We start from the raw sequence: 24,036 nt of genomic DNA on the forward strand, positions 1-24,036 counted from the left end.
GCCGCGTTACCGTGGAGGTTACCGATACGTACATGTTTAGACTGGCTCTTTGGACGTCCCCATCTTGTACCACAATCTATCACTCGTAACCTCCAAGGTATCTATGATTTCCTATAATAGCAATTCTGCACAGATCTATCTTGCCATACTTAACGCTGTCTAATGCGTACCGATGGAGTGACTGGCTGTGCTGTCAACACCTTCTACCCTGCTGTTTTCTCCAAATCATGGCATCATCATGCATGGAATGCAACGTTGGATTCCTTCCGACACGAGGGGCTGAAGACACACCACTTGCACAACAGACCCTGGCATCCGGGCCTGCTATGATTCTTCAGCTTAGATGCAATCTGATAAGCTTGCCAGGCTATCGGATCCAAGCCCCTGTCGACGCTAGCAGTTATCGGAAACGAGGCACAGACACTCCGCTGCAGTCCGTCGGCGCTTCTGTCCAATGCCGACCAACGCATCGATGAGCTGGCAGACATTCTTATCTCAACCGCCATACTAGATACCTTTAACCCAGATATAAATTCAGCATCGATAGTAACCTAGTAACCTAATATACTTGTCTGCTTTGTCTGCTGAAGCGATTTGGACTGGTCACCGTTCTCTCGTATCAAGATGGCCAAACCATTCCCTGTTGATCATAGCTTGACATCTTTCTGGCGGTCGGAGCCTGATCCCTTGGACAACTTTCGCTCTACAGAGTCACTCCCAGAAACGAGTGACATCGTGATCATTGGCGCCGGCTATGCGGGAGCTTCGACTGCTTATCACTGCCTCGAGCGCAGCCGACTCGTATCAGCAGAACAGCCTTCCATTGTGATCTTAGAAGCACGGCAGGCATGCTCGGGAGCAACAGGGCGCAATGGCAAGTACCCAATCGAAGTCATTCCTAGGCTGCTTGTCAATATTAATGCATGGCGGGTCCTGCCGTGTAGGTGGTCACTTGAAGCCTGATGTATTCAATCGAACCGGTAATCTGGCCAAGGAGCACGGGTTAGAGGCGGCGGCCGAAGTCGCTGCGTTCGAGATGGAGCATGTTTCCGCTATTCAGGAACTTGTTGAAAAAGAGAAGATCGAATGCGATCTAGAGGTAAACCGAGTATGCGATGTCCAATTTGACAAAGACCAGCTTGCAAAGGTCAAGGCCGGGTACGATTATCTTGTCTCTGAGGGCGTGGAAACGATCAAGGATGTCGGATACACTCCGCCTGAAATGGCAGAGAGCGTAGGTCGCTTTCTACATTATCTACACACCCGGGACGACACGGCTTACATCGCCTAGGTATCCGGTGTAAAGGGGGCCTTGGCTTGCTTCAGCCAGCATACCGCCCGACTCTGGCCGTATAAGTTCATTATACATCTCTTGAAGCAGGCCGTGTCAGCCGGAGTAAACCTTCAGACACACACGCCTGTCACAAAGGTGTCTGACGTCCCGGATGATGAAGGCCGATGGACGGTGACGACAAATCGAGGCTCAATCCGCGCCAAATGGGTCGTCTTCTCTACAAACGCATACACGTCGTCCATTGCACCCGAGTACAAAGACAAGATCATTCCGGTGCGAGGATTCTGCAGTCGCATTGTGGTGCCCAATCCACCTCCATCGCCGCTCGAACGCTCGTATATGCTGCGATTCAATGGCTGGCATTATGACTACCTCATTCCCCGTCCAGATGGCAGTATTATTGTAGGAGGAGCGAAGTCGACCTTCTATTACCAGGACCAAGACAGCTGGTACAACAATACCGACGACAGCCGAACGGTCGAGGCGGCAGTGCGATACTTTGACAATTATATGCAGAGACACTTTCATGGGTGGGAAAACACGGGAGCATATACAGACCGTGTCTGGTCAGGAAGTATGTATCCTATCTCGCATGCTGTTCGTGCTCGTAGTATAAAATCGTACGGTGCTAACCTGAAAAAGTCATGGGATATAGTAGCGACTCGCTCCCACACGTTGGGCATATTCCAAACAAGCCGGGGCAACTCATAGTGGCCGGATTCACCGGACATGGGATGCCGCAGGTCTTTCTCTCAACTCGGGGCATCGCACAGTTGATTGTCGAGGGGGTTACGTACGAGCAGACGGGGCTGCCGCGTCTATTCAAGACAACAACTGAGCGGTTGCAGAGCCAGAGAAACAACATCTTACCCCTTCCTGTGGTAGGAAGCAAGCTGTAGGATAGCAGTAGGGCCGAACCATGGTGGCACTAAAATGAATCATCGTATCCAAAATGAATCCTAGACAATGATCAAGCCTATCGTATGGTTAAAGCGAAGTGCAGGATAAGCATCGAGGGGAATAACCTATACAGCACTCTCACCGCCTTCGGCATCTCCTGCGGGCATCTCGGTCTCGCCCACGGGGTTCTGTAATTCTTCCCCATGTCTATAGGCTCCTCCGCTATGAAGAGGAGTCAATGACACGATGCCCATCTGCATCGAGTGCTCCTATCCGGTCTCTCATTTATACAGCACATACAGTCGCGCCGATGACCGATCCCTGGGCAAAGGAGTGCGTCTGACGCAATGTCCGCGCTGCCAGCGGTTCGCGGACAAATACGTCGAGCATGATTTCGTCGTGATCTTCATTGATCTCGTCCTTATCAAGCCGCAGGTATGTGAATTGCACGCATAGGTAAGAGTCTCGCTGACGGATTACCAAGGTTTATCGCCATCTGCTTTTCAATCGGCTAGGGGGAGACGACAACCAGTTCGATGTAAGCGCACGCTATCTACGTCCACCTACGACATTGCAGACTGCAACTAACACATCTCATTTGCCTAGCGCTCCATAATCCGTTTAGGGATTCTACTACTCCTATTTGACGTCTACTTGACATGGGCACGGATTGAGAAATCTCCATCACTCGCAACCACCTTCCTTTCGCGCGCGCCCATCATCGTCCAATACCTCTTCTTCCTAAGCCTGAATGCGCTGGCGACTCTTGCCCACCACCTTACCATCCGTCTTCTGGCATCGATCCTGGCCCCAACGCCCCGCGGATATACTGGCTCTTCTCAGCACGGCAATGCGACAGAGGCGCCTATCTTCTCCAATCCCTCCACACCCATACTCCCATCATTCCCGTCGCAGACCAACAACAGCCAAACGCAGCTCTCGCCTACGCCAGCATCGACACTGAGTCCGCCGAAGCTTACCCCACAAGGCTCCTCCAACGATGTATCAACAGTAGCGAGCGCTTCAGGCAGTGACATCCACCATCTCCCTCCTACTACCCCACAAGGATCTTTCACCACCCTCCCACCACCTCTCCGACGTGCCTCCACCGCCCCGGCACAAAGCATCAGACCCCTTCCGCCCCCCTCACCAGCCAGCCCAACCGCTATCAGCACCGCCTTGCTTGTCAGCAGTTGCGCGAAGCTCTTCCCCATCCTTCTGGTCATATGGGGCCCCGACGGCAGCGGAAATGCGTCCAATGTCTCCGGCTCTAACAATACTTTGCTCAGCGCCGGTAGCCAGACAACCGTCATGCAGCAGACATTGGATGGCAGCGGCCTCGCCCCCGCAGCGACTCTCACCGCAGCTCACCCGACTGCCACGGGGACTTCGTCTCTGCCCGGTTCGTCCTCGCTGCTGGAAAGTCTTCTCAGGATTATGCCCGAGTCTGTACCTACCAGCTATCTGGCTAGCTTTATTGACCTGCTTGGGCCGCTGCTCTCTCTGGGCGCGGCGGACACGCATCTCGTGCTGCTGAGCAACATCGAAGCATTGTATATCCTGCTTGGGTGCGGGTACCTGCGCGCGGTGGCATTGGCGGTGGCAGGATTGGCTGCTCGGTGGACAGTACAGAGGGTGATATTGGGGGCAGTTGGAGTTGGTTAATATTTCTATAGAGGAGAGCATATTACTAAATACATAGACATAGCATCTTGATATACCATACCATACCATATACTCACTACACAGTAGTGAACATCTACACCAATCTCAACCCCACAGAGACGGTCGATAGACAAATAGGTATTGAAACCAAGCGAAAGAACAAAACAAAAAAATATAGTAGCGTAGCTATACAGTAATCCCACATTTTATATCATGGTATCACCTCCCCCCCTCCACTTCACCCTCAGTCACATCTCCCCCACGGCCACAGCACAGGCCCCTTATTCCACGCATCCCCTGGTATTCAACTATTCAACCACATCCCATCCCAGCCACATCGCCCTGAAACAGCCTCGCCTCTTCACAGGCAAACAGCAAAATAGCATCAAACTACTGCGGTACCCTCCCCGGCCGAATATCCGCCCTCTTTGGCACAATCAACGGATGCCACTGCGCCAGGAATGTAATAGCTACAAAGCAGTACCAGTTAGCCACGCCCTACCAAAGCCACAGAGTAAGAGCGAAAAGGGAATGAGTGTTGAATTCAACATACCCCACATCAAATAACAACAAACGAAAGAAAGCACGAGCGTGCTGCGGAAGACACTATTCCATTCCCAAAAGGCTAAACGTCAGTAAACACAGTACCTCCTCGATTGTATTAAAGGTGGGAAAGAGGATGTATAAAACGCACGTCTGATTCTCCCCCTTAGGACTAAAGATCCAAGCCAGGACGGAGGCAACAACCACGAAGATGAGGCCGATGATTAAACTCCAGCTGTATTTCCAGAATATCATGTTAGCATATGTTTCCATTTAGCAGTATCATAGCCATGATGTCTTTCTTATCCATGACTGGGAGAGCGCATGGAAAGATATCCAGTCTACAGACAGGTATCAAACATGACATACCCGTTCGCCATTCTGCTTTCTTGCTCCGATCGATCGATCGAGTATACGTTCAGGAATGATAAGTGTTGTGTCGTAATACAGCAGGTCCAGCCTTGCTGTTTCTGCTCTCTTTCTCTCTTGCTTGCGAGGTGTAGGTCGTGGATTTGAGGACCGGTGGAGGTAGGTAGCTATCTAGCTGGGTAGCTGACTCGCTGGCTGGCTGGTGAAACGGCGCAAATGCGGCTTTCGAGAAGTCGGTCGTCTGTTTGATTCGCTAGAAGAAGGTAGGGTCGCAGTAGTAGGTGGAGGACGGGGCTCAAACTGGATTGTCGCGCAGCTAGCTGGTCGGAACGGGGGACGGAGTTACGTGGTTATCGAGAGGGAGGTTATCGGCGGAGCTGCGCCGCTGCTCGGGGTTGATGCCTGAGGCAGAACTCATCATCTGGAGACGGGTTCTAGCTATGTGCTGCAGAAGGAAGATCGAGATTATTATTTTGATGGCTTTGTTTTGGACAGGGGAGTTTATGTTATGGGAAGAAGAATGATGAGAATAAGTCTAGCTGATGCAGGCCCTTGCGCAGGGTATTTTCGAGAAATTCTGTAAAAGAGACATCTGGGCTAGGAGTATAGTAGGCGAATGTCATACTGTATCAGTCTACGATATACACTGCACAATTTACACTTCAAGCAGTCAATAACCCACGCATTCACACATCGAGGGATATAGAACAATTTCACAAGACAAACAGGGTGAATCAAACGAGGCTAGTTTCCAATAACAGGCGGCAACAAAACGACACGAGACAATGGCGACAAATTCCAGCAACAACCGATTTAAGCGCCCTCACGGCTCTTACGGTAGCTGGCCTGCAGGAAGATGCCAATTAGTCACGATGAAACACCACCTGTGAATATTGATCGATCATACCTCTTGCTCAACCTGCAAGCCATCGACAACAGGAGCCAGCTCGCTGAGTATCTCGTAAGACCGCTTGTGGTACTCTAGCTGCGCCGCGATCAAGTCGGCCAGGTTCCGCAGAGGTTCGGGGGTATCGAGGACCTGAAAATTTCTGTCAGTCTTTACACTTTCTTCCACGCAGACGAACCAACGTACATTCTTCATCACGCTCACAGCCTCCTCGGTCTGTCCGACGAACTCATCCTCTGCCTGTTCGATCTCCGCACGAGCCTCCTCGCTCAGGCTGTCCCAGTCACCCCTGACTGCGGCCTTCTTGCTTGCCTTGATTGAGTCGAGCATAAGACGAGCGTTCTCGACGTTCTTACGTGCCTTCGCCGCGAACATCAAGTTCGTGTTAAGAGTGGTGTTCCAGCCAGCCAAGAAGCGAGACTGGATCTGAGCATCCTGGGCCAGACGGGCCTCGCCCACCTTCTCCGACGCCAAAGCGTACTTCTCCAGCGCAGTGGCCAGAGGGTCCTCACCATGCGAGCTCTGCGCCAGAGTCTGGGAACCTGCCAGAGAGGCGCGGGCAATAGCGTGGTTAAAGGTCTTGGGCTGCGGCTTGGCCGAGGGAGGGGCAGTCAGGGCAGCCTGAGCCTCGGCGGGAGAGGAGGCCTGGGAAAGGAGCTGGACCTTCTCGCTGATGGTGCGGCCCATGTCGTTGAAGGATTCGCGAATGTTGGGCGGGTAGTCATACGCCTCGTTGGAGTATTGGGAACTGCATGTGATAGGGCCAACATGTTAGCTGACTGAGAGATGAGAGGTTACGGGGGCAAATATCACGCACGTCACTTGAAGGAGCTTCTGGTGGACAATCTTCAGGGCATCCACCCGCTTCTCCAGCTCGATGTACTCATCGGGGAGTTGAGTCCGGTCGTCGGCCTGGCCGAGCTGCTCCTTGATCATCTGCTGAGTGCGCGCAGCAAAGGGCGAGAAGCTCGCGCTATTCGATAAGACATGGCTTGTTAGTAGAGATGCTTGGGTTGAAGTCTTGGCTGTATGACAACATCGGAGTGCCGCTGGAGATGCGGACAGTCTCCTAATCGGAGAAATTATAGCGGAGGGGAACAGTATCTCACCTGAGGTTCTTTCCGAACGCCTGGAACTTATCCATGATGTAGTTGGACACTAAGTCTCTTGAGTTTCCGAGTAAAGCACGATATATCTAATTTGAATACAAATGCAGGAAGTCTGCAATAGGAGGGTCAGAGAGAAGATGGTGTTGATGTGCAGATCGCGGAGTCGAGGCCACTTTCCGTTCATTGGTGCGACACCGCCTTCGTATCGCTGGTACCGCCACGGTTTCATGCCGGCATGAGCCAGGCACCCAGGCAGCATCGCTATCTCACGCTATAATCTGTGTGGTCAGTGTGGTCAGTTCTACTTTACTACCAAGTACCACACGTCTACTCTTTAGACAAACTCTAATGTGTGCAGCACTGGTCGGTTTTCTTGCATTGGCTAGGTCCAGAGAAGGCCGGGTAAGTATTAAATATGGTCTAAGCACACAATCCACAGAACAAACTCAGGAACAAGAGCTAAATAACGCGCACAAGCCCATGAAACAAACAAGAATCCCATTGTCGTTATCGTCGTCGTGATAGTATGGCGTCAACCGTACCAATCGAATCATAGTACAAGTCGTCATCGCAATCAAACTGGTATAGTACAGATGAAAAATAGGAGACACCGAAATCGTTAAGGAGGAAATAGCTGAAAGTCGTAAAAATGCTCCCCGAGTCCGCATTCAGTTACCCGGATTAAGTCAACGTCGCCATCATCGCTCGCATGAGCCGTGAGCTCGGGCCTATGAATATCACTTAGAATCCGCACTTCACCGCTTGCGTCGGACAAGGCTCATCCTACCTCTGCGATCCTTTTTCACCTCGAGGATCTCCTCTTCTTCGCCGTCGCCAATAATCTCCGTGTCCCGGATCATCTCTCCACCGCCACGTCGCTCGAATTGCGTGTATTCCCGCAGATCGTCATCGCTGTCTCGCGGGCGTACAACGATGGCAAGTGGGCCGGACTGAAGCTTAGTGGACTGCGCTCCATCGTCATACCGCTCAATTCTACGCACGGGCGATGACCGACGGCGAGGGCGACCCTGGACCGACACGTTTCGTGTCCGAGAGACCGTCCTGGTTATTTTCTTTTCCTCTAGCTCGCCATGGTGGTGATGGTGATGGTGATGGCGCGACCGCGACCGGTGCCGGGATGGAGATGGCTCGATGAGCAAAGTCTCATGGCTCGTGCGGGGGGTGTAACTGTCCATAGCGATTCGTTCCACTATGCGTTCGCGCTTTCTGTCACGGACGGGTGAGGGTGAGGAAGTATGCTTATAACGTGCTTACAGACTGTCAGCACCATTGCTCTCTTGATGGCAAGCACGTGGAGAACCTACTCTCGGTCATGCGCTTCATCTCACGACTTCGACTGATGACCTCGTCGATCTGCTCCTTAGAAAGAGCAACCTGGATGATGATCATTTTCCCCTGCAGACACGGTCAGCGTTGGACAAGGCCCAGGCCATGTTTCATTCCAGCTCGACTTTGTATCCATGAATATACACACCTCTTCCTCATACGGATAGCCAAATTCGCGGATCGCGCTGGTGTGAACCAGTTTGCGAGGCATGCGAGTTTTGCCTTTCCGAGGATACGGTTTCTCCACGTCGACTTCCTCTACCATTCTCTCACGAAACCGACTCACTGAGCGACGTGGGCGCTCGACAATCCGATCCCGCTCACGGAACTCCCGGTACTCTTCGTCGCCATAGTAGTCTGGTTCCGCAATACGAATTTCCTCGTAGTAGTCGGGCGAACGAACACGGTGGAAAGAGCCCCGTCTTCGCATTGGCGGGGGACTAGGAGGAGCTCTAGGCGGGTAGTCGCTATAGTAATATTCATCGATCTTGCGTGTTGGGCGGTCAAAAGTGTCCAGGGAAGACTGCCGGCGCAGAAGGCGCGGGCGCGGGGGAGGGCTCTCGGCATGGCGGTAGGTGACCAGCGGACCTGGGGAGTAGGCTAGATGTTCATCCTCGTAGAACATTTCGGAGCGACGGGCAGGGGGGCCGTATCGCTCCTGTTCCTGAAGGCGATATTCGAAGCGATCATCCTCTTCGACACGGCGGGGGCGCTCGAGTACCGGGGGTCCACGTGAACGGTGACGGTGACGGTGACGCTCACGTTCCCGCGAATAGTGGTCCTCGTCGAGAGCCCCAGTAGAGCGACGGTAGTCGCCGTATCGAGACATGTGTGATATGTTTGGATTTGAAGCAGTGGATGACCTGGTAGGGAATACTAGAGGGAAAGGAACTGACTGCAAGCGAACCGTGGGTGACGGCAGCGGCTGACTGGGGCGGGCCGTTGATTAAAATATGGCGGGGCAGGGTAAAAGAAAGCAGAACCGTAGATGTGAGAGATGGATTTGCGACAAGAGCGATGACGTCGAGGCTGTTTGCTGAACCGTGTATGAGAGTTGTTAAAGAGTCAACTAATGTAGATCTTCTTGTGGAGTGCTATGTGTTATTCCAGTTCCTCTTGGGGTGGGGGAGGGACTGGCTTTTGTATAGAAATGTCTGGATTGCAATGCAGACAAAATCTCCTACTGATAAATACTGTTATCTACATTGGAAAAAAAAAATATCATCTACAAAAAAATGCGAAACAAAACCCCAGCAGCGTGACGTTAGCGGAGATACCGCAAAAAAAACCGCCAAACCGTCAAACCACCAAAACACAAGTCCCCTGTAACTTACGCAGATCAGGCGGGCCCACGTGTATGCGTCTGGTCCTGATTATTCTTAGCCATTCGCCACGGTCCCTCGCCTTCTTTCGTTTCTTCCTCCGGCTGGCTCTTTCGCTCTCTCGCCCTCTCCGTCAGCCCCGATTCTGGTCTGCACCACTCCTCTCCGGGGCGTAGGCAGTGCAGGTCTGTCGGTCCAGCTGTCCTCTAGCAGTGGCTGCGTCATGCATCACGCCGCTGCGGGAGGGTGCAAATCCTACCCGGATGGAGCGTCTGTCTCTTTAGCTGCTGGGCCACTAGCCACCCTGCACGACCCCCCGGCTCGATCTTGTGCCCAGATAGTTTCAACAGGGGGAGTTTCATCCTAAGCGCATGCTGCTGGTAGGCCAGAACTGCTTCAGGGGAGCGTTTATTCGACCCAATGACATTTGCCTCCACGCATAGTTGGTAGCCTTGCGATGTGATACTAGTGTGATGGACCGAACACTTCGGAGAATTCCAGCTTGCCCCGACACCACTTACGTCTCTCTGGCATTCAGATACCACACCCACCAGTTGAGACCCATGTTGGGTCTCACTGGCGATGGGGCGCGATGATTAATTGGTTCCATGGAGCCTCCGTCCAGTGCGGACTACTGCATTTGGTGATAATCCCCCTTCATCACGATAGAGAGGTCTAATACTATACCTCTTGAGTGGCCTGATACTCACTCAGATATCTGGAGCGGATTGCAACTGACCAACTGTACATCGACCGGATCGCCCGCCAACAACACTATTGGAAACTCAATTAAGTTAACTCTCCACTTGTACACGGCTTTCTTACTGCTGGCGAATTTACTTTGTCTGTTTTTCACTGATCCACTGCGGGTTTCGAACGATCTCGACTCAGGGTAAGTGACTCGTGAGAAGCTGATGAGTACCTGAGATGATCTGGTATGAATGGACACCCAAAAGAATTACAGCGGGGCAACGTGAGGGGGAGAAGACTGTGTTCGAGACTAATGTTGTCGGAGATCTCTAAGAAAGTCAAGGATCATTGGTGCCTTCCTAAACACAAGGAGAATAAACGGATGCATTTGATTCCCAAAACGGAGTACACCATTAGTGACCGATGTCTTTGCTGGCTGCAGACTCGACGTCAAAAATAAAGCCATGGGGGGCGCGCGATAATGGCAAGCCTAGCAAGGGCTTAAGCCCGCCTAATCTGCACTAATGCGGAGCCAACGAGAACGAGGCCGAAGCCATCTCCCCCAAAAACAAATCTAGTCTGGTGCTGCCAACTGTCGTCTGCGCCAAGCCTCCATCCAGGCAAGTCACCTGCACGCCTCCTCAATGGCTGCTATCGTCGGGTACTCACCACTCACTGCTCTCCCATTTCCCTGTGTCTTTCTCCATCCTGGGCAGATCGCTTCGGGTCTAGACTGAGCTCAGGGATGTGCCCTGACCCCACAGTCTGCAGTGCCTTTGATTTTGATTTGATCGGCCCGAAGATGGATACACTTGACATACTACTATTTCGGTTGATACTATCAACAAAACCTTGGACAATGCATAGTCTCCAGGTCATAATTGCCTTTCTCCTAGGAGCTCATGATCCGCATTGTACGAGCTCAACCGGTCGTCCTTTGTGTCTTCCCCGGTAGTCCGACTTTCATAATCATCATTGGTCGGAAGCGATATCCCTCCCATGGGCTAATGTCCGTTCGTATAGCTATTTTCCGCTTGAAGCAAACTTCCTAGGAATTACCGGGTGAGTGCATGCCGTTCTTGCATGGTCTTATCATATTGATACCTAATGCTGGATATCCACCTTCCGTGGAGCCGGCAAATGGAGGGGGTGTCTCAATTGAATGAAAGCTGATCTCAGCAGTGTGTGCCCATACGTATTCACATCCAAGTGTTGCACTGTCGCAAACAATCTACACAAGAGCGGTGAGCGTGGGCAGCTGTTCCAGCTGTCCCCTATCAACAGGGCCAAAGTAATTCGAGACCCTCTCCGGAAGTCTTCGGAGTGCAACCTCATCGTGCAAGATAATCCGTCCCTGATTTCGCGTTGTCAAAGGGGAAGCGTGGAGTGGAGGTGGGTGCTACCCATTACCTTCCTGGTGGCTTACCCTGTGCCATGACTCAGAAAGGTACGTATGCTCTTGCCCACGAATTCGGCCGAGTTACCTACGTGATGCTCTCGGGATTCCTAATCTGGGATAATGGGTAAATCGGGCTCGTCTAGAATCTCTGAGCCCAACGTGTGAATACTGATAATGGAATAACCCTGGATTGTAAGCTAGAAAAAGAAATTCATGTCTCGAGCCGAGTCTGGCTGCTCTCGCACACGCCCGGCTCGTTGCGTGTTGCTTCAAGCGGTCAATCGCATTAGCTGTCGAGCATTGTTGTCAAAATTATTCGAGCACCGTCTCAGTCTGTCATGACCATCAGCAGCTCCGTTGTAATTAGACAATACTCTTTACGACATTTGTCGCGCTGGTGATGAGTTCGAAAGAAGGGTTTGGACCCTCGTTTCTTAGCACCAAAGTAGACCAAGCTTTGGCTATCACTACTACTCATACCATGATTTAGCTTTTGAACTGACGTGATAGCTTGCACTCACTCGAATCCCTGCTAGAACAATGACAGTTCTGCCTCCGTCTCTAGTTTCGCTCACCACAGCTTTCATTATCTAATATCAACCCCCAAGCGTTCTCAAACAGTCAGGGACACTTTCTAAAAGCTTTAGCCAATTCCAACTCCCTTTCTATTCCCAGACTTTGTCGCTACTATCTCCAGCAGGAGTCCATTTAATAGCTAAGAATAGTACTAGTACGACAAGTATATACTTGACAACACGGATATGGTATCTTCATCTCATGATCATCAGACCTTACTACCACTTCATAACGAATGTCTACAAGCCGAGTAGTACCTCGAGATAGAAACAGAAAGACTGGAATCCATCCCTTTGCCTCCCACCTTTCATGCTCCTCGCCGATTCTTCTCTCGAAACAAAGGCAATATCACTTTCTACTAGTATCTTCATGATTTCTAGTACTCTCAGTCCAGTAGTAGGAAAGGGATATGTACTGGGAAGTTCGAAACATCCTAATTGGGCAACTTGTTGGGTCATGAGATATATATAGATTGATTCACTGTCGACATAGTAGTAAATACTGTTGCTTCTCCATATAATCAGGTTGTAACATCTATCAGGAAGAATGACATAGATTGAATGTAGTATCATAGTATATACCAAGAATTGGTAGTATTAATTTTAGTCCCGCCTACAGCTCTTCGCATCTCCGGTTTCCTTAACCTGTTATCGACCTCACAGTACTACTACTTAGTTTTGATATTGCGTTTGGGCGAGTTTCAGGATCTGCATGGCATTATAGCATTTACCGAAGGCATGATTATTTATTATTTTTTAGTGTTTAGCGCCTGAGCCTAGTCTGAAGTTCATTAATAAGTATGCAATAGTTCTAAGACAAGGACAGATCATATCTGGCAACCAACCTAACAGGGATTATATCATGGTGTGCACAGTACACTAGTAGACTAGTATATTTTATTATCGTGCATAAGACTGTCACACTAAATCGTCTGCACATCAACTTCCAACCAACTGGACATGACCATCACAGCAAACAAGAAAAAACATTCCTAACTAGGAATCTGAAACAAACGACCCATGATACATAATAACCATTATTCAAAATCAGCCCTTACTACATGTTTCTGGAGCAACTTCTTTTTGCTTTTCTAGACTCGATCTCAAACAAGAGGAGACAGAAATGGAGAGATCACATCTGGCCCGACAGTTGACTAGTGCATGCATATGCACGTGCAGGGCCATGCGAGGAATCAGATCCCGCCAGGTGGTTCAGAAACGGACTTTACCGAACCAGAGCACCATGGAAATGGGCTGTCAGCCTGCGGATACAAGCGGGAGACGAGATCAGCCTTCTGCAGGGGCGGTGCGGATCAGTGGCGCAATGCGTTCGACCGGTCCTGTATGTAATTAAGAGCCCGGTCGAGCCCATGCAGGGTGGTGGCGACATTCTTTTTTCGAGGTGGATACATCACATACCGTGGACTCAGGCTGCGTTGGAGGGCTTTGTGCGACGAACCATCAGTGTCTGTGACTTTGACAGCAGCAGCTCCGTAGTAAGTCTCGAACGATGTGGACACAGCACAATTCAGATGCTGTCGTCGGTGACACCTTGATGACAAGGAATAAACATGTTGCCATGGTTGCATCAGGAGCCCTTGTCAACAGAAATTGATAGATCGTGTGGCTTGACGTTGACTGACAACGTTTCTACTGACTTGTAATTCAGGCCCGGAATCTATTGGCCTGTGCTTGAATGAAACCTTGCCAGCCAGCAACTACTACGAAGTACTCATACCCGATCCTCGATTGAGAGGTTCAGTACGTCATCTTCCAAGCTTAGAATTCCCATGGCCCAGCCAGCTTCTTCCGGGCGTCTGGCGATGGTGACGAAACGCCTTTCGCCGGGATTACCCAAGGAACTCTCTTGAACGGGTGGTGTCCACGTTGAGGCCCGTTCGTACTCAGTCGTGTCTTTCCGCTCATACGGAGGACCACGACCTTGTTTCGCAGCGACTCTCCACGCATTCTCACAACTGTTGGCTATAGATTCGGACGTCTTCCAACCACTTTTTTGGGAGAGGCTGCGCAGCCTTGTTACGACCCAATCTCGTTGCGCGGGGTCTGTGTATTGGATTGCTGAGAAGAAGATCGGCACGGTCATCTTGATAAGACAAGATCCGAGTGTTGGGCTCAAACTCCCGGCATCTAAATGAGATACTTGTGAGTTGTAGATCCCAGCCGCGATTCTTCCAATAGCCTGTGAGTACCCTGCCGTAGTCGGCGCTGCTACCTTTGCAGATACCATCATGGCGGGAGGCATCGATGGATGTAAGCGATGTAAGAGAATTCGTCCGGTGAGGTAATATCCCCACAAAACAGCTATAGTATGTGTCCGATACTGCAGAGCAAGCCCGAAAGGAGACGATATCGGAGTCACACTGTCGGGAGGCAGAGGCATGAAATACGGACCGAGAGCGCTCTCAAATGTGTCGAAAGCCGTTAACATACTTTCCCACTCAACCTCAGCTTCTTCGTATGAGCCGTTCTCGGCGCTTTCATCGTCGTACTGGCCATGATGACGAAATTCGACAAAAGCAGGTGGAGGATGTCTTGGTCCTCGGGACGGAGCCATGCCATAGAACGGCGGACCAGCCGTTGGCGCACCAGAAGGAGGCTGCACAGGGCCACCGGCCGACGGTCTTGTTTGCTGGTCCGGCATTCTCCCTGTGAAACGAGCCATAAATCTAGCGAGCCTGGAATCAGGTCGCCACTCTGATCCCGTAGCCTCCGTTGCTCTCAGCTTCCGCTTTCTGTCACGAACACCAAAATCTGCCAATCGTCCTAGTAAGAGCCACAGATGATCCGCAGAGCCATATATAGCGTCCAGTCGACCCATTCCGGCGCGCGGGGGACAGTGTCCCCATTGGGAGTACGGAATGCTGCTGCTGTCAGTCTGATGTTACACCAAGGAAGAATTGGGGATGCTACTGACAATAACGGCCCGCCACTAATAATGCTCTGGATGACATCCTGCTGTAGATACCACCAGTAGAGATCGCACTGGATACGAAAATTTTCAATGTCTTTCCTAGTAAAATGTCTCTCGGGGCGAGAGCTGGCTTGGCCATCATCGACGTGTCCGAACTCATCGTAACTCACAGCTCGGCCAATAAGATTGCCTATCAGATCTTCGTCGATGTCATGTTCCTTTTCTGCGAAAGGATCATCTTCCGAACCATAGCTAATCGAAAATAAGGGTTCCACTATGGAAAGGCTGGAGGATCCCTTGTGATGTCGCTCCGCCCAAACCCTGCGCCGCTGAGCCCGCAGGCTACGGGTCATGCCAGCAAAGTCAATCTCGCGCACCAGCTGAGCCGACCCTGCAACATGACTATTCCACTTGGAGTGGTCGGCCCCCATTACTTCGTAGTATCCTAGCAGAAGTGTAGCAGCTAGGGTACTAATCTGCTTGCGTCGCATGGGTAGGCCAACTGCGACTCCGACTCTTCTAAGCGCATAATGATAGTGCTTCAGAGAAACTGTTGGCGGGGCCTGCTGCAGGTAAGAAATATGTAGGCTGCTCAAAGCTAGGATGGCCTGCAGTAATGGCTGATTCTCCAAGGCTTTTAGAGGAAGCGTATAGGTCCAGAGTCCCTGTTGTGCCATCGGGACTGGGGAACCCAGCATGGTGGAAGGATCAATTGGATGCCGCTCAAAAACGGATAGAGTTGGCCCGGTAGAATGGATAAAATGCAAGAAAATGCGTGCTGTTTTGGGATTGTTCAGTGGAGAGGAGCCAAAAGTTGGGGAATATGAAGTAAGTATGTTAGGCTCATTCAGGTATGTAGTAAAAGTTCGAAGCTGCTGCTGGTCACGATTAGCGGATGCCATGATAAGGCTGAGCTGATTGTAATCCTGTGCCAACGTCTGCTCATGGCTCTCCTCGTCTGTATCAAGATCGTAATAATCGTCTTCGCGTTCTTCTTCGACATTTGAGAGTACCTGATACGAGGTTGGGTATGTGAATCTTCCGCCGGGTGCCCGGGAAGATGTGTGCGGATGTACTATGCCTGTATCAGTCGGATAGCGCAGCTCTAAGCCAGCTGACCGTTGTTGGTCCAGAAAAGCCAAGGTGTCTGCCGGCTCGCGGAGTACTGGATATTCCTGTTGCGACAGAGTATCTGACTGCAGTTGGAACGGAGCGGCGCTCGGCGCCTGAAACTCATCAGGCGCCGCGGTTGTGACTGGCTGGGGAGATTGTTCCAAAGTTGCGGTTGCAACGGGCTTTGGAGCGAGAACCGGTTGGCCAGACCAGGCTTGCCTTTGCTGGGAGACAGCATCATTGATATCCTCACTGGGAGGTGGCACATTGAAGGTCTGTGAACTGATGGCTGCTGGTTGCGAGGAGGTACCCGTAATGCCCAATGGATCCTTGAAGACTAGACGCGGACCATAGCCTTTGCATTCGCGCTTTGACTTGATACAATTGTTACAGATGGGCTTCTCTTCGCCACATTTTATGCGACGTTGCCGGCAAGCTATTTAGGGCTAGTAAGCTCAGGTTGCTCAGACACGCTCACCGGAGAGACTCACTTAGACACCCAGACTTGGTGCGTTTCTTAGGCACTCTCTGAGTAGATCCACTGCCCGAAACCGCCGTCGTGGAGTCTCCCTGCACTTCCGCCGAAGTGTCAGGACCCGGCGCGGCGTTTGGCCCACTGGCAGATGGGTCCTGTAGTGATTTCCGGGTTTGGTCGGTTGCTTGCATGGCGGTAGGGAATTGAGCGCAAGTTCGTTTCCATAGTCACAAGACAGCACCCGATAGTCTGTAAGGCGTCTGGGCTAGGTAACGAGTCAAGGATTCCGATGTGGAGACTCATAGCCTGTGGGTGTAAAGAAGAGCAGCAGCGAATAAAGCTTGGGAAGATCCAACGGGGAAGTTCTGCCGCCCGGCCGCTGCGTCGTGTGATTGGCCGAAATCCATAGATTGAGCACCTCAGGCAGTAAGGCTGCCCCGCTGGATGGAAAGTCAGGACATCTTCACGATGCGTGTTGAAACAGTCGATATCGAAGAACAGGTCATAAAAATGATGATGTTCATTGTTTATGATCATAAGCAGCTACCTGGTGCTGCCTCTGCCTTCGATTGGAACTAGTTTGGTCTTCATGATCGAATGATCGACGGATAGCCATGGCAGTACCATGTTACCATGAGCATCGATCGCGGTGCAATGCAGCCACCAAAGGAAGATCGATCACAGCAACAAAGTCTTTAAGAGTTGTTTTATAGTCCCGAACTAGGAGGCTGAGATTCACCTGACTGTCACAACCCCAGATCGCAGTACATTCCAAAAAGGGAATGGCGTACTGTAACCAACTATTCTGACCGCCCTCAGCCGACACGGCAGAAAAGCCGCCCGCTGCCATTCTCCGCCTTTTATTGCCAGAAATTTTTGGGATTTCTCCTCACCGTTCACGCCAATATTCCCGGTCTAGAATCACCAGATAATTCCTTAGGGAGAGACGAGACATTGGGAAGAGCCTTGCAGCGAAGCTTCTCGCTGAGAACACAATCATGTTCGCCGTCCCAGGCTGGTCCCTCGAGACCTCTGCTCTCAAGCAGCAGCAGGCCGAATCTTCCCAGAAGCAATCTTCGTCCAAGAGCTCGACTGGGGCTAATAGCACCCCCATCATCAGTAGGGACAAGAAGCGCAAGCGCGAAGATCATGTCACCAAGGGTAACGTGGATGAGATGTACCGTCGGCATATTGAGGGCCAGAAATCGACTCCCAAGGGCCAGAAGCAGAATGCGAACAACAATGGTGTGAAGGCTGATAGGAAGTCTAAGAAGGGTGGAGATGGCCAGGGAAAGCAGAATCAAGTGACGAAAAATCAGCCCAAAGACGAGAAGACCGAGGCTACCGGGGAGGAAGGAAAGCCTGCCAACAAGAAGCAGAAGAAGAACAAGAACAAGAACAAGCAGCAAGAAGGACAGCAAGAAGTCTCAACCGAAACTCCAGCCGCCGAGACCCTGCCTGTTGCTCCACCAAAAACAGAAGCCATTCTTACTCCTCTCCAACAAGCTATGCGACAGAAGCTGATTTCATCCCGTTTCCGCCATCTGAACGAGACGCTGTACACGACACCCTCTGCCAAGGCCTTTGAGCTTTTCAGCGCGAACCCGGAATTGTTCGACGAGTATCACGCAGGCTTCTCTCGCCAGGTCAAGGAGTCTTGGCCTTCCAACCCTGTCGATGGCTACATCAGGGCCTTCCGCGGTAGAGGGGCAGTCCGTGGCCCTCCCAAGAAAGGAAAGCCCGATAACAAGCGGAATTCCGCTCTCGCCCTTCCTCGTCGGCCCAACGGACTGTGCACCATTGCTGATCTTGGCTGTGGTGACGCCCAACTCGCCCGTGCCCTGTTGCCTTCCGCCCAGAAGCTGAACCTCAAGCTTCTCAGCTACGATCTCCATGCCCCCGAGGGCTCTCCGATCACCAAGGCAGACATCTCCAACCTCCCGTTGGCAGACGGCTCTGTTGACGTGACTGTCTTCTGTCTCAGTCTGATGGGCACCAACTGGGTCTCCTTTGTGGAGGAAGCATGGCGGGTCCTGCGCAGTGACGGCAAGGGCGAGTGCTGGGTCAGTGAAGTCAAGAGTCGCTTCGGCAAGGTGCACCGCAAGAAGGCACAAATTGGAGCAAAGAAGCCGCTCAGCAAGTCAGAGAAGAAGAAGCTCAAGAAGAAGGCTGGTGATGATGAAGGCTCAGACGTGGATGATGCAGATATCTATGCTGAAGACGCTCGTCCGGCCGATAATGACGACGAGACGGATATCTCTGCTTTCGTGGAGGTGTTCCGCACACGTGGCTTCCTCTTGAAGCCCGAGTCAGTTGACAAGTCTAATAAGATGTTCGTGAAGATGGAGTTTGTCAAGGCGGGTGGTGCTCCTACGAAGGGTAAATATGCCTCGACGGCAGGCGCGGCTGCTGGTCCTGGAAAGAAGAGGTTCATTGACAGATCTGCTCTCGCTGACAAGGGGATGACCGCAGAGGAAGAGGCTGCTGTTCTCAAGCCTTGTGTCTACAAGATCCGGTAGATAGCTGTGATCGGAACTTGAGTGTTACAATTACTAGCCATCTGTATATACTATGATATCATCGGCGACTTGTTTGGTCATTAGGAAGAAAAAGTTAACTTGCATATGAAAAGAAGGTCGGGGGATTTAACCATTCGAAGTCATTAGACGAGGTCGTTGTTCTTTTCTATGGATACCATGACAATTACCAGTCCGGACAGGACGAACTAATGTTGATATACTTGCTGGCCCATTATATCTTCATGCGTAGAGGCCCTCCTCATTGGTTGCTGCCCAGCTGCGCAACAGCCCTGCCCATCTCCTCATCGTCGTAAATACGGAAGCCCTTCTCCTTAGTCACACTAGCGAGCTGGACGTTCTTCGCGTCCAGCTTCTCCTCCATGACCTGCTTCAACGTCTTGAGAACCAGAGTCTCCGCCTCACCCAGCGTCAAGGAACGATGGTATTCATTCTGCAATTCCGCCTGCGCACCCTCGCTTCCGGACCCGATCGCCTTCGCATCATATCGGTAGAACGTTCCGGAGGGCTCCGCGTGGTATCTAAACAAATAGAATCAATCAGTACACACGTTCAAAGTAACGGTCTCACTTCCCCGCAGGTGAGTAAGCGGGAAGAACACCCAACATACAGTTGCGGACCATCCTCATCAATACCAGCGAGCAACAAGGCGACACCGAAAGGCCGACTCATGACGCTCTCCTCGTCATCCCCCGTCTCTCCGAATCGCAGGGCCAGGTCACAGATGGCCTGGGTGCAGCTCTCGACTCTCAACGGCTCGGCGTAGTGGAAGGCATGGTTCTGGCATTCGACACGGGCATGCTCGACCAGGGACCGGGCATCTGCCTGCAGACCGGACATGGCGCAGCCAATGTGTTGGTCGATCTCAACGATCTTCTCGACGGAGGAGGCCTCGAGGAGGCTGGAGGTGACACGCTTCTCGACACCTAGGATGACACCTTCGGAGGTTGCGACCTACAATGATGTTAGAATTATCGGAGGCCACTAGTGTAGTTGATGGTTTCGAGAAGGTGAGGTATGAAACGTAGTCGGGCAGGAATGGATGCACGTACACCGATCGCTGTTGAACCCAGCTTGATAGCTTCGAGAGAGTATTCGACCTGGAACAAACGCCCCTCCGGAGAGAAGGTGCTGTTATCGCATGGTTAGACACTGTATATGCTTGCATTGCTATGCAGCAAAGGGGCATCAGAGTCGTACTTGATTCCACGGTCTGTCAAGGAAAGCTGTTAGATGACCGCATCAGAGGGGGAGGTCTGACGGAGCTTACCGTATTCCGAGCGGGCAATGAACATGTTGGATTATGTGGGAAATGTGATGACAATTAGTGAGATGGAGGTGAGGTAGGGAAGAGTGGGGGAGAAAGGCGAGATTGGGATGTAGGAGATAGAGTGAGGACGGTAGAGTTGGCAGCAGCTCTTGGAAGCTCGGGCGAAGCTGTTGCGGTTGTCTACGCAAGTCCGGCGAGTGCCTGGCGGAGAGGGCTGTTGCTGCCCCAGGCCGCCATCAGGCATCCACGGCAACTGTTTGCTTTGCCGGATGGAACCCAAAACTACGGCTTCGGGACGTGTAGTCCGGGTCCAGTGGCTGCGGTTTCTCCCAGGATTTGAATTACATTCTGTTTACTTCATTCAATGGTGTTATTGGCACAGGCTGCATGATTGTTCCTTCTACCTTCCTCGACCTTGCGGGACCATGTCCGTCAATGAGCGTCGCGCCAGCTACATGAGCGCCCCGAGACCCCGCGTTGCGTCCAACCGCGTCGCCGACGCTGAGAAGCCCGGTCTGCGCAGCGGTGCTTCCCCCTTGCAATCGGAGAATATAGACCATCGCGGGAGCACATCCAGCCAGAAAACCAGATCGTCTCGCGATCAACAACATTCCGTCAGCGACAAGCGTACTGAGCGAATGGCGATGCATACGCGAGATAAGTCCCAAGTCCGAACGAGAAACCCGGTCAAGGAGTCGTCCAGTGCAGGCAATAGAGGTGAATTCATGGAGAGATCCCGATCGAAACGAGGACCGAGTCAACCCGAGGGGGCCAGCCCCAATTCCCGAAAGAAGGAGAAGCAACCGGCGGAGAGTTAGTCTTACTTCCTTGAGCTATTGGCAGGTAGAGAGATGTTCGCGCGCTAACTACATATTGCTCCAGCTCCATGGAACCCTCAAGCTTCGTTGATGCCCCATTCTACAGCACCGTTAGCTAGTCGAGTATCGTTTCCTCCTTTGGCTTCCGCTCTGCCTCAGTCGCTTCAACCAACACCGCTCCGCGAACTTTCGGCCGATGCGCAGGAAAAGGCAATACTGGAGGATTTGCTATACGTTTTTATGGGATTTGAGGGCCAATACATTCACTACCGGTCATATGATCCGTCTCAGGAGAAGGACAGGCTGACTGGACCTGCCTTCCAGCTACCCCCGGGAATGGACCCGACTCTAAAGGAGCTTACACAATCGACCTTAAAGATAGCAACTCACTACAGTGCGCTAGAATCATTTGTGGAGGTACAGAGTCGCGCAGAATACGGAGCAGTCAGCCATGCGCTATGTGCGACAATCCGGAAATTGCTCAAGGAGTACTTGGTCCTCGTTGCCCAGCTGGAGCACGAATTGCTCAACAACCCGAGCTTCACCCTACATGTTCTTCATTTACACCTCATGCCGACGAGCCAATGCTTGGCTCAGCTGTATACTTTGGGTCAGGAGCTACTCCGACGGAATGGGCTTTTAGACCAAGATCTCGACGAGTCACTCGACGATTTCGACGATGTGGACAATATCCTGGAGCAACTCAAGGAGGGCGGAGAGCTTGTGCCCGGAGCCATGTCTAGCAAGAGGATCTGCAAAGGCGGCAATGTTTTGCGGCTCCTTACTGAGCAACTGACGACATTCTCAGGCGACCCGACCACGAAGGCTCTTTTGGAAAGGCTGCTGCGGGATGCTAGTCGGCCGTATATGACAATGCTCAATGAATGGTTGCACCATGGAGGCATTAAGGACCCACATGGCGAGTTCCTTGTCAAAGAGCAAAAGTGGATCAAGCGGGAGAAGCTCGAAGAAGATTACACGGACGAATACTGGGAGAAGCGATATACAATCCGCGAAAACGAGGTTCCGCCACAACTGGAAAGCGTCAAGGACAAAGTTCTTCTGGCCGGAAAGTATCTGAATGTCGTACGAGAATGTGGTGGTGTCGATGTTAGCAAAGCAGTTAAAGATGTTCCAAAAACTCTCGACGACCCTCGCTTCCTAGAGAACGTCAATGCAGCCTACACATATGCCAACGCATCGCTGTTGAATCTTCTCCTCACGAAGAACTCACTTACGACCCGCTTCCGTTCCCTCAAGCACTACTTCTTCCTGGATCGCTCCGACTTCTTCTCTTACTTCCTCGAGCTCGGCGCATCTGAACTACGCAAGCCCGCCAAGAATGTCAACGAAAGCAAGCTCCAATCGCTTCTTGATCTGGTGTTGCGACAACCCGGGAGTATCGCGGCTCAGGACCCGTTCAAGGAAGATGTCAAGGTCCGAATGAACAAGGTCGGGCTCACAAAATGGCTGATGCAGGTTGTAAGCGTTTCTGGTATCGATCAGGATAACCCGGAGGCGGCAATCGAGAAGTACCAGGCACCTACAAGCCAAAGTGGAGAGGACGACAAGGATATACTGGGCTTCGATGCCTTGGAGCTGGATTACTCTGTTCCCTTCCCGCTATCCCTCGTTATCAGTCGCAAAACGGTTCTCCGGTACCAGCTAATATTTCGACACATCCTGTCACTCCGTCACATTGAGACTATGCTTGTCACATCGTGGCTAGACCAGAGCAAGGTCATTGCCTGGAGGCACAAGTCTTCTGACCGACGACTAGAGATGTGGAAGAGGCGCGCGTGGAATTTGCGTTCCAAGATGTTGGTGTTTGTACAGCAGCTCCTCTACTTTTGCACGGCCGAGGTCGTAGAGCCCAACTGGCAGAACCTCATGGACCGGGTAAATGGCACTGATGCCGATGGCTCCGAGGTGACCGTCAACGGCACCAAACAAGTCAATCGCACTGTGGACGAGTTGATGCAGGACCACGTGGACTTTCTGGATACATGCCTCAAGGAATGCATGCTCACACAGGCTAAACTGCTCAAGGTTTGTTAGCAAGTCCACTATGATGGCACCGTACTCACAATTGACCAGATCCACCATCGACTCATGACCTGCTGCACCATGTTCTCCTCCTGGGCCACATCCTCACTCGCGCGTGCGCTCGCGTCAGCGGACCCTGACCTAGCGGGAAACAAAGCTGCTGGTTCAGACGGGCGAGGCTATGACCCGTCGCGTATCGACAAGCTAGAGGAGACATTGAGGCGATGCGAGGAGCATTTCAACCGACATCTGCGGATTCTGATGGACAGGTGGGTATACCTTTCTGCCGTTAAACGATAACGCTAATGATATTATAGCTTGAACTACTACGCCGCGACTGAAAGTGTCGTTCTTCTTAAGCTGGCGCATGCCCTGAGCGCGATCAGTAAAGAGGACTGAAGTTGAGGACCTTCTTTCCTCGAAGAAAGGTTCCCGCGGGTAACCTCACCACCCTCGCAGCTTGGAATAACATTCAAGTCGATGGTTCTCCACATTACGCGGCGATATCCAGCACCTAAACACAGCCGTGCGAGGCCGTCCCTTACTGAGGGACTTCTACAGGCCCACCCCAAAGCCCTACAGGCCGCGCTTGCGAACTGCTGTTCCGTGACAAACAGGGAGTCTCTGCCTCTCTGCCCTACAATGAACGGCGCAAAACCTCACCTCACACTCGTACACCCTCCTCTCCATAGTTTTTGTTTTATTACCTTATGTGTTAGCCCACG

The 24,036-nt window shown here is 51.8% G+C and overlaps 7 protein-coding genes across 7 annotated transcripts; 4 read left to right on the forward strand and 3 right to left on the reverse strand.

Moving 5' to 3' along the window:
* Window positions 1-624: 624 nt before the first annotated feature.
* Window positions 625-3,965, forward strand: BDQ94DRAFT_180235 (sterol homeostasis protein ARV1; the record flags this gene model as incomplete). Its single annotated transcript, XM_026773574.1, has 7 exons — window positions 625-874; window positions 945-1,234; window positions 1,292-1,868; window positions 1,937-2,175; window positions 2,558-2,629; window positions 2,679-2,732; window positions 2,801-3,965. 7 exons carry the CDS (start codon window positions 625-627, stop codon window positions 3,857-3,859), a joined length of 2,541 nt encoding a protein of 846 aa, XP_026624824.1. The 3' UTR covers window positions 3,860-3,965.
* Window positions 3,966-5,584: 1,619 nt separating this feature from the next.
* Window positions 5,585-8,963, reverse strand: BDQ94DRAFT_160462 (BAR domain-containing protein; the record flags this gene model as incomplete). Its single annotated transcript, XM_026769221.1, has 9 exons — window positions 5,585-5,617; window positions 5,679-5,810; window positions 5,865-6,426; window positions 6,496-6,651; window positions 6,788-6,873; window positions 6,961-7,048; window positions 7,547-8,057; window positions 8,113-8,203; window positions 8,283-8,963. The coding sequence occupies 9 exons, from the start codon at window positions 8,961-8,963 to the stop codon at window positions 5,585-5,587; spliced, it is 2,340 nt and encodes a 779-aa protein (XP_026624825.1).
* Window positions 8,964-13,303: 4,340 nt separating this feature from the next.
* On the forward strand, window positions 13,304-13,676 carry BDQ94DRAFT_160463 (uncharacterized protein; the record flags this gene model as incomplete). The annotated part of the gene is made up of 2 exons (XM_026769222.1): window positions 13,304-13,462; window positions 13,497-13,676. 2 exons carry the CDS (start codon window positions 13,304-13,306, stop codon window positions 13,674-13,676), a joined length of 339 nt encoding a protein of 112 aa, XP_026624826.1.
* On the reverse strand, window positions 13,664-17,298 carry BDQ94DRAFT_57023 (putative C6 finger domain protein). Its single transcript, XM_026776073.1, has 3 exons — window positions 16,657-17,298; window positions 15,056-16,601; window positions 13,664-15,002 (listed from the first exon to the last, which is right to left on the reverse strand). Exons 1-3 carry the CDS (start codon window positions 16,829-16,831, stop codon window positions 13,853-13,855), a joined length of 2,871 nt encoding a protein of 956 aa, XP_026624827.1. The 5' UTR covers window positions 16,832-17,298; the 3' UTR covers window positions 13,664-13,852.
* A 241-nt stretch (window positions 17,299-17,539) lies between these two features.
* On the forward strand, window positions 17,540-19,373 carry BDQ94DRAFT_57036 (25S rRNA (adenine645-N1)-methyltransferase). The gene has a single exon (XM_026776074.1). The coding sequence runs from the start codon at window positions 17,639-17,641 to the stop codon at window positions 19,157-19,159; it is 1,521 nt and encodes a 506-aa protein (XP_026624828.1). The 5' UTR covers window positions 17,540-17,638; the 3' UTR covers window positions 19,160-19,373.
* A 45-nt stretch (window positions 19,374-19,418) lies between these two features.
* Window positions 19,419-20,472, reverse strand: pup2 (proteasome core particle subunit alpha 5; the record flags this gene model as incomplete). Its single annotated transcript, XM_026771842.1, has 5 exons — window positions 19,419-19,698; window positions 19,788-20,131; window positions 20,230-20,308; window positions 20,378-20,390; window positions 20,448-20,472. The coding sequence occupies 5 exons, from the start codon at window positions 20,470-20,472 to the stop codon at window positions 19,419-19,421; spliced, it is 741 nt and encodes a 246-aa protein (XP_026624829.1).
* A 400-nt stretch (window positions 20,473-20,872) lies between these two features.
* BDQ94DRAFT_160466 (gamma-tubulin-complex subunit SPC97) lies at window positions 20,873-23,710 on the forward strand (the record flags this gene model as incomplete). Its single annotated transcript, XM_026769223.1, has 4 exons — window positions 20,873-21,260; window positions 21,330-23,314; window positions 23,363-23,580; window positions 23,629-23,710. The coding sequence occupies 4 exons, from the start codon at window positions 20,873-20,875 to the stop codon at window positions 23,708-23,710; spliced, it is 2,673 nt and encodes an 890-aa protein (XP_026624830.1).
* Window positions 23,711-24,036: the final 326 nt, after the last annotated feature.

Source organism: Aspergillus welwitschiae, assembly GCF_003344945.1.
Source record: "Aspergillus welwitschiae strain CBS 139.54b unplaced genomic scaffold BDQ94scaffold_22, whole genome shotgun sequence".
Lineage (NCBI taxonomy): Eukaryota > Fungi > Ascomycota > Eurotiomycetes > Eurotiales > Aspergillaceae > Aspergillus > Aspergillus welwitschiae.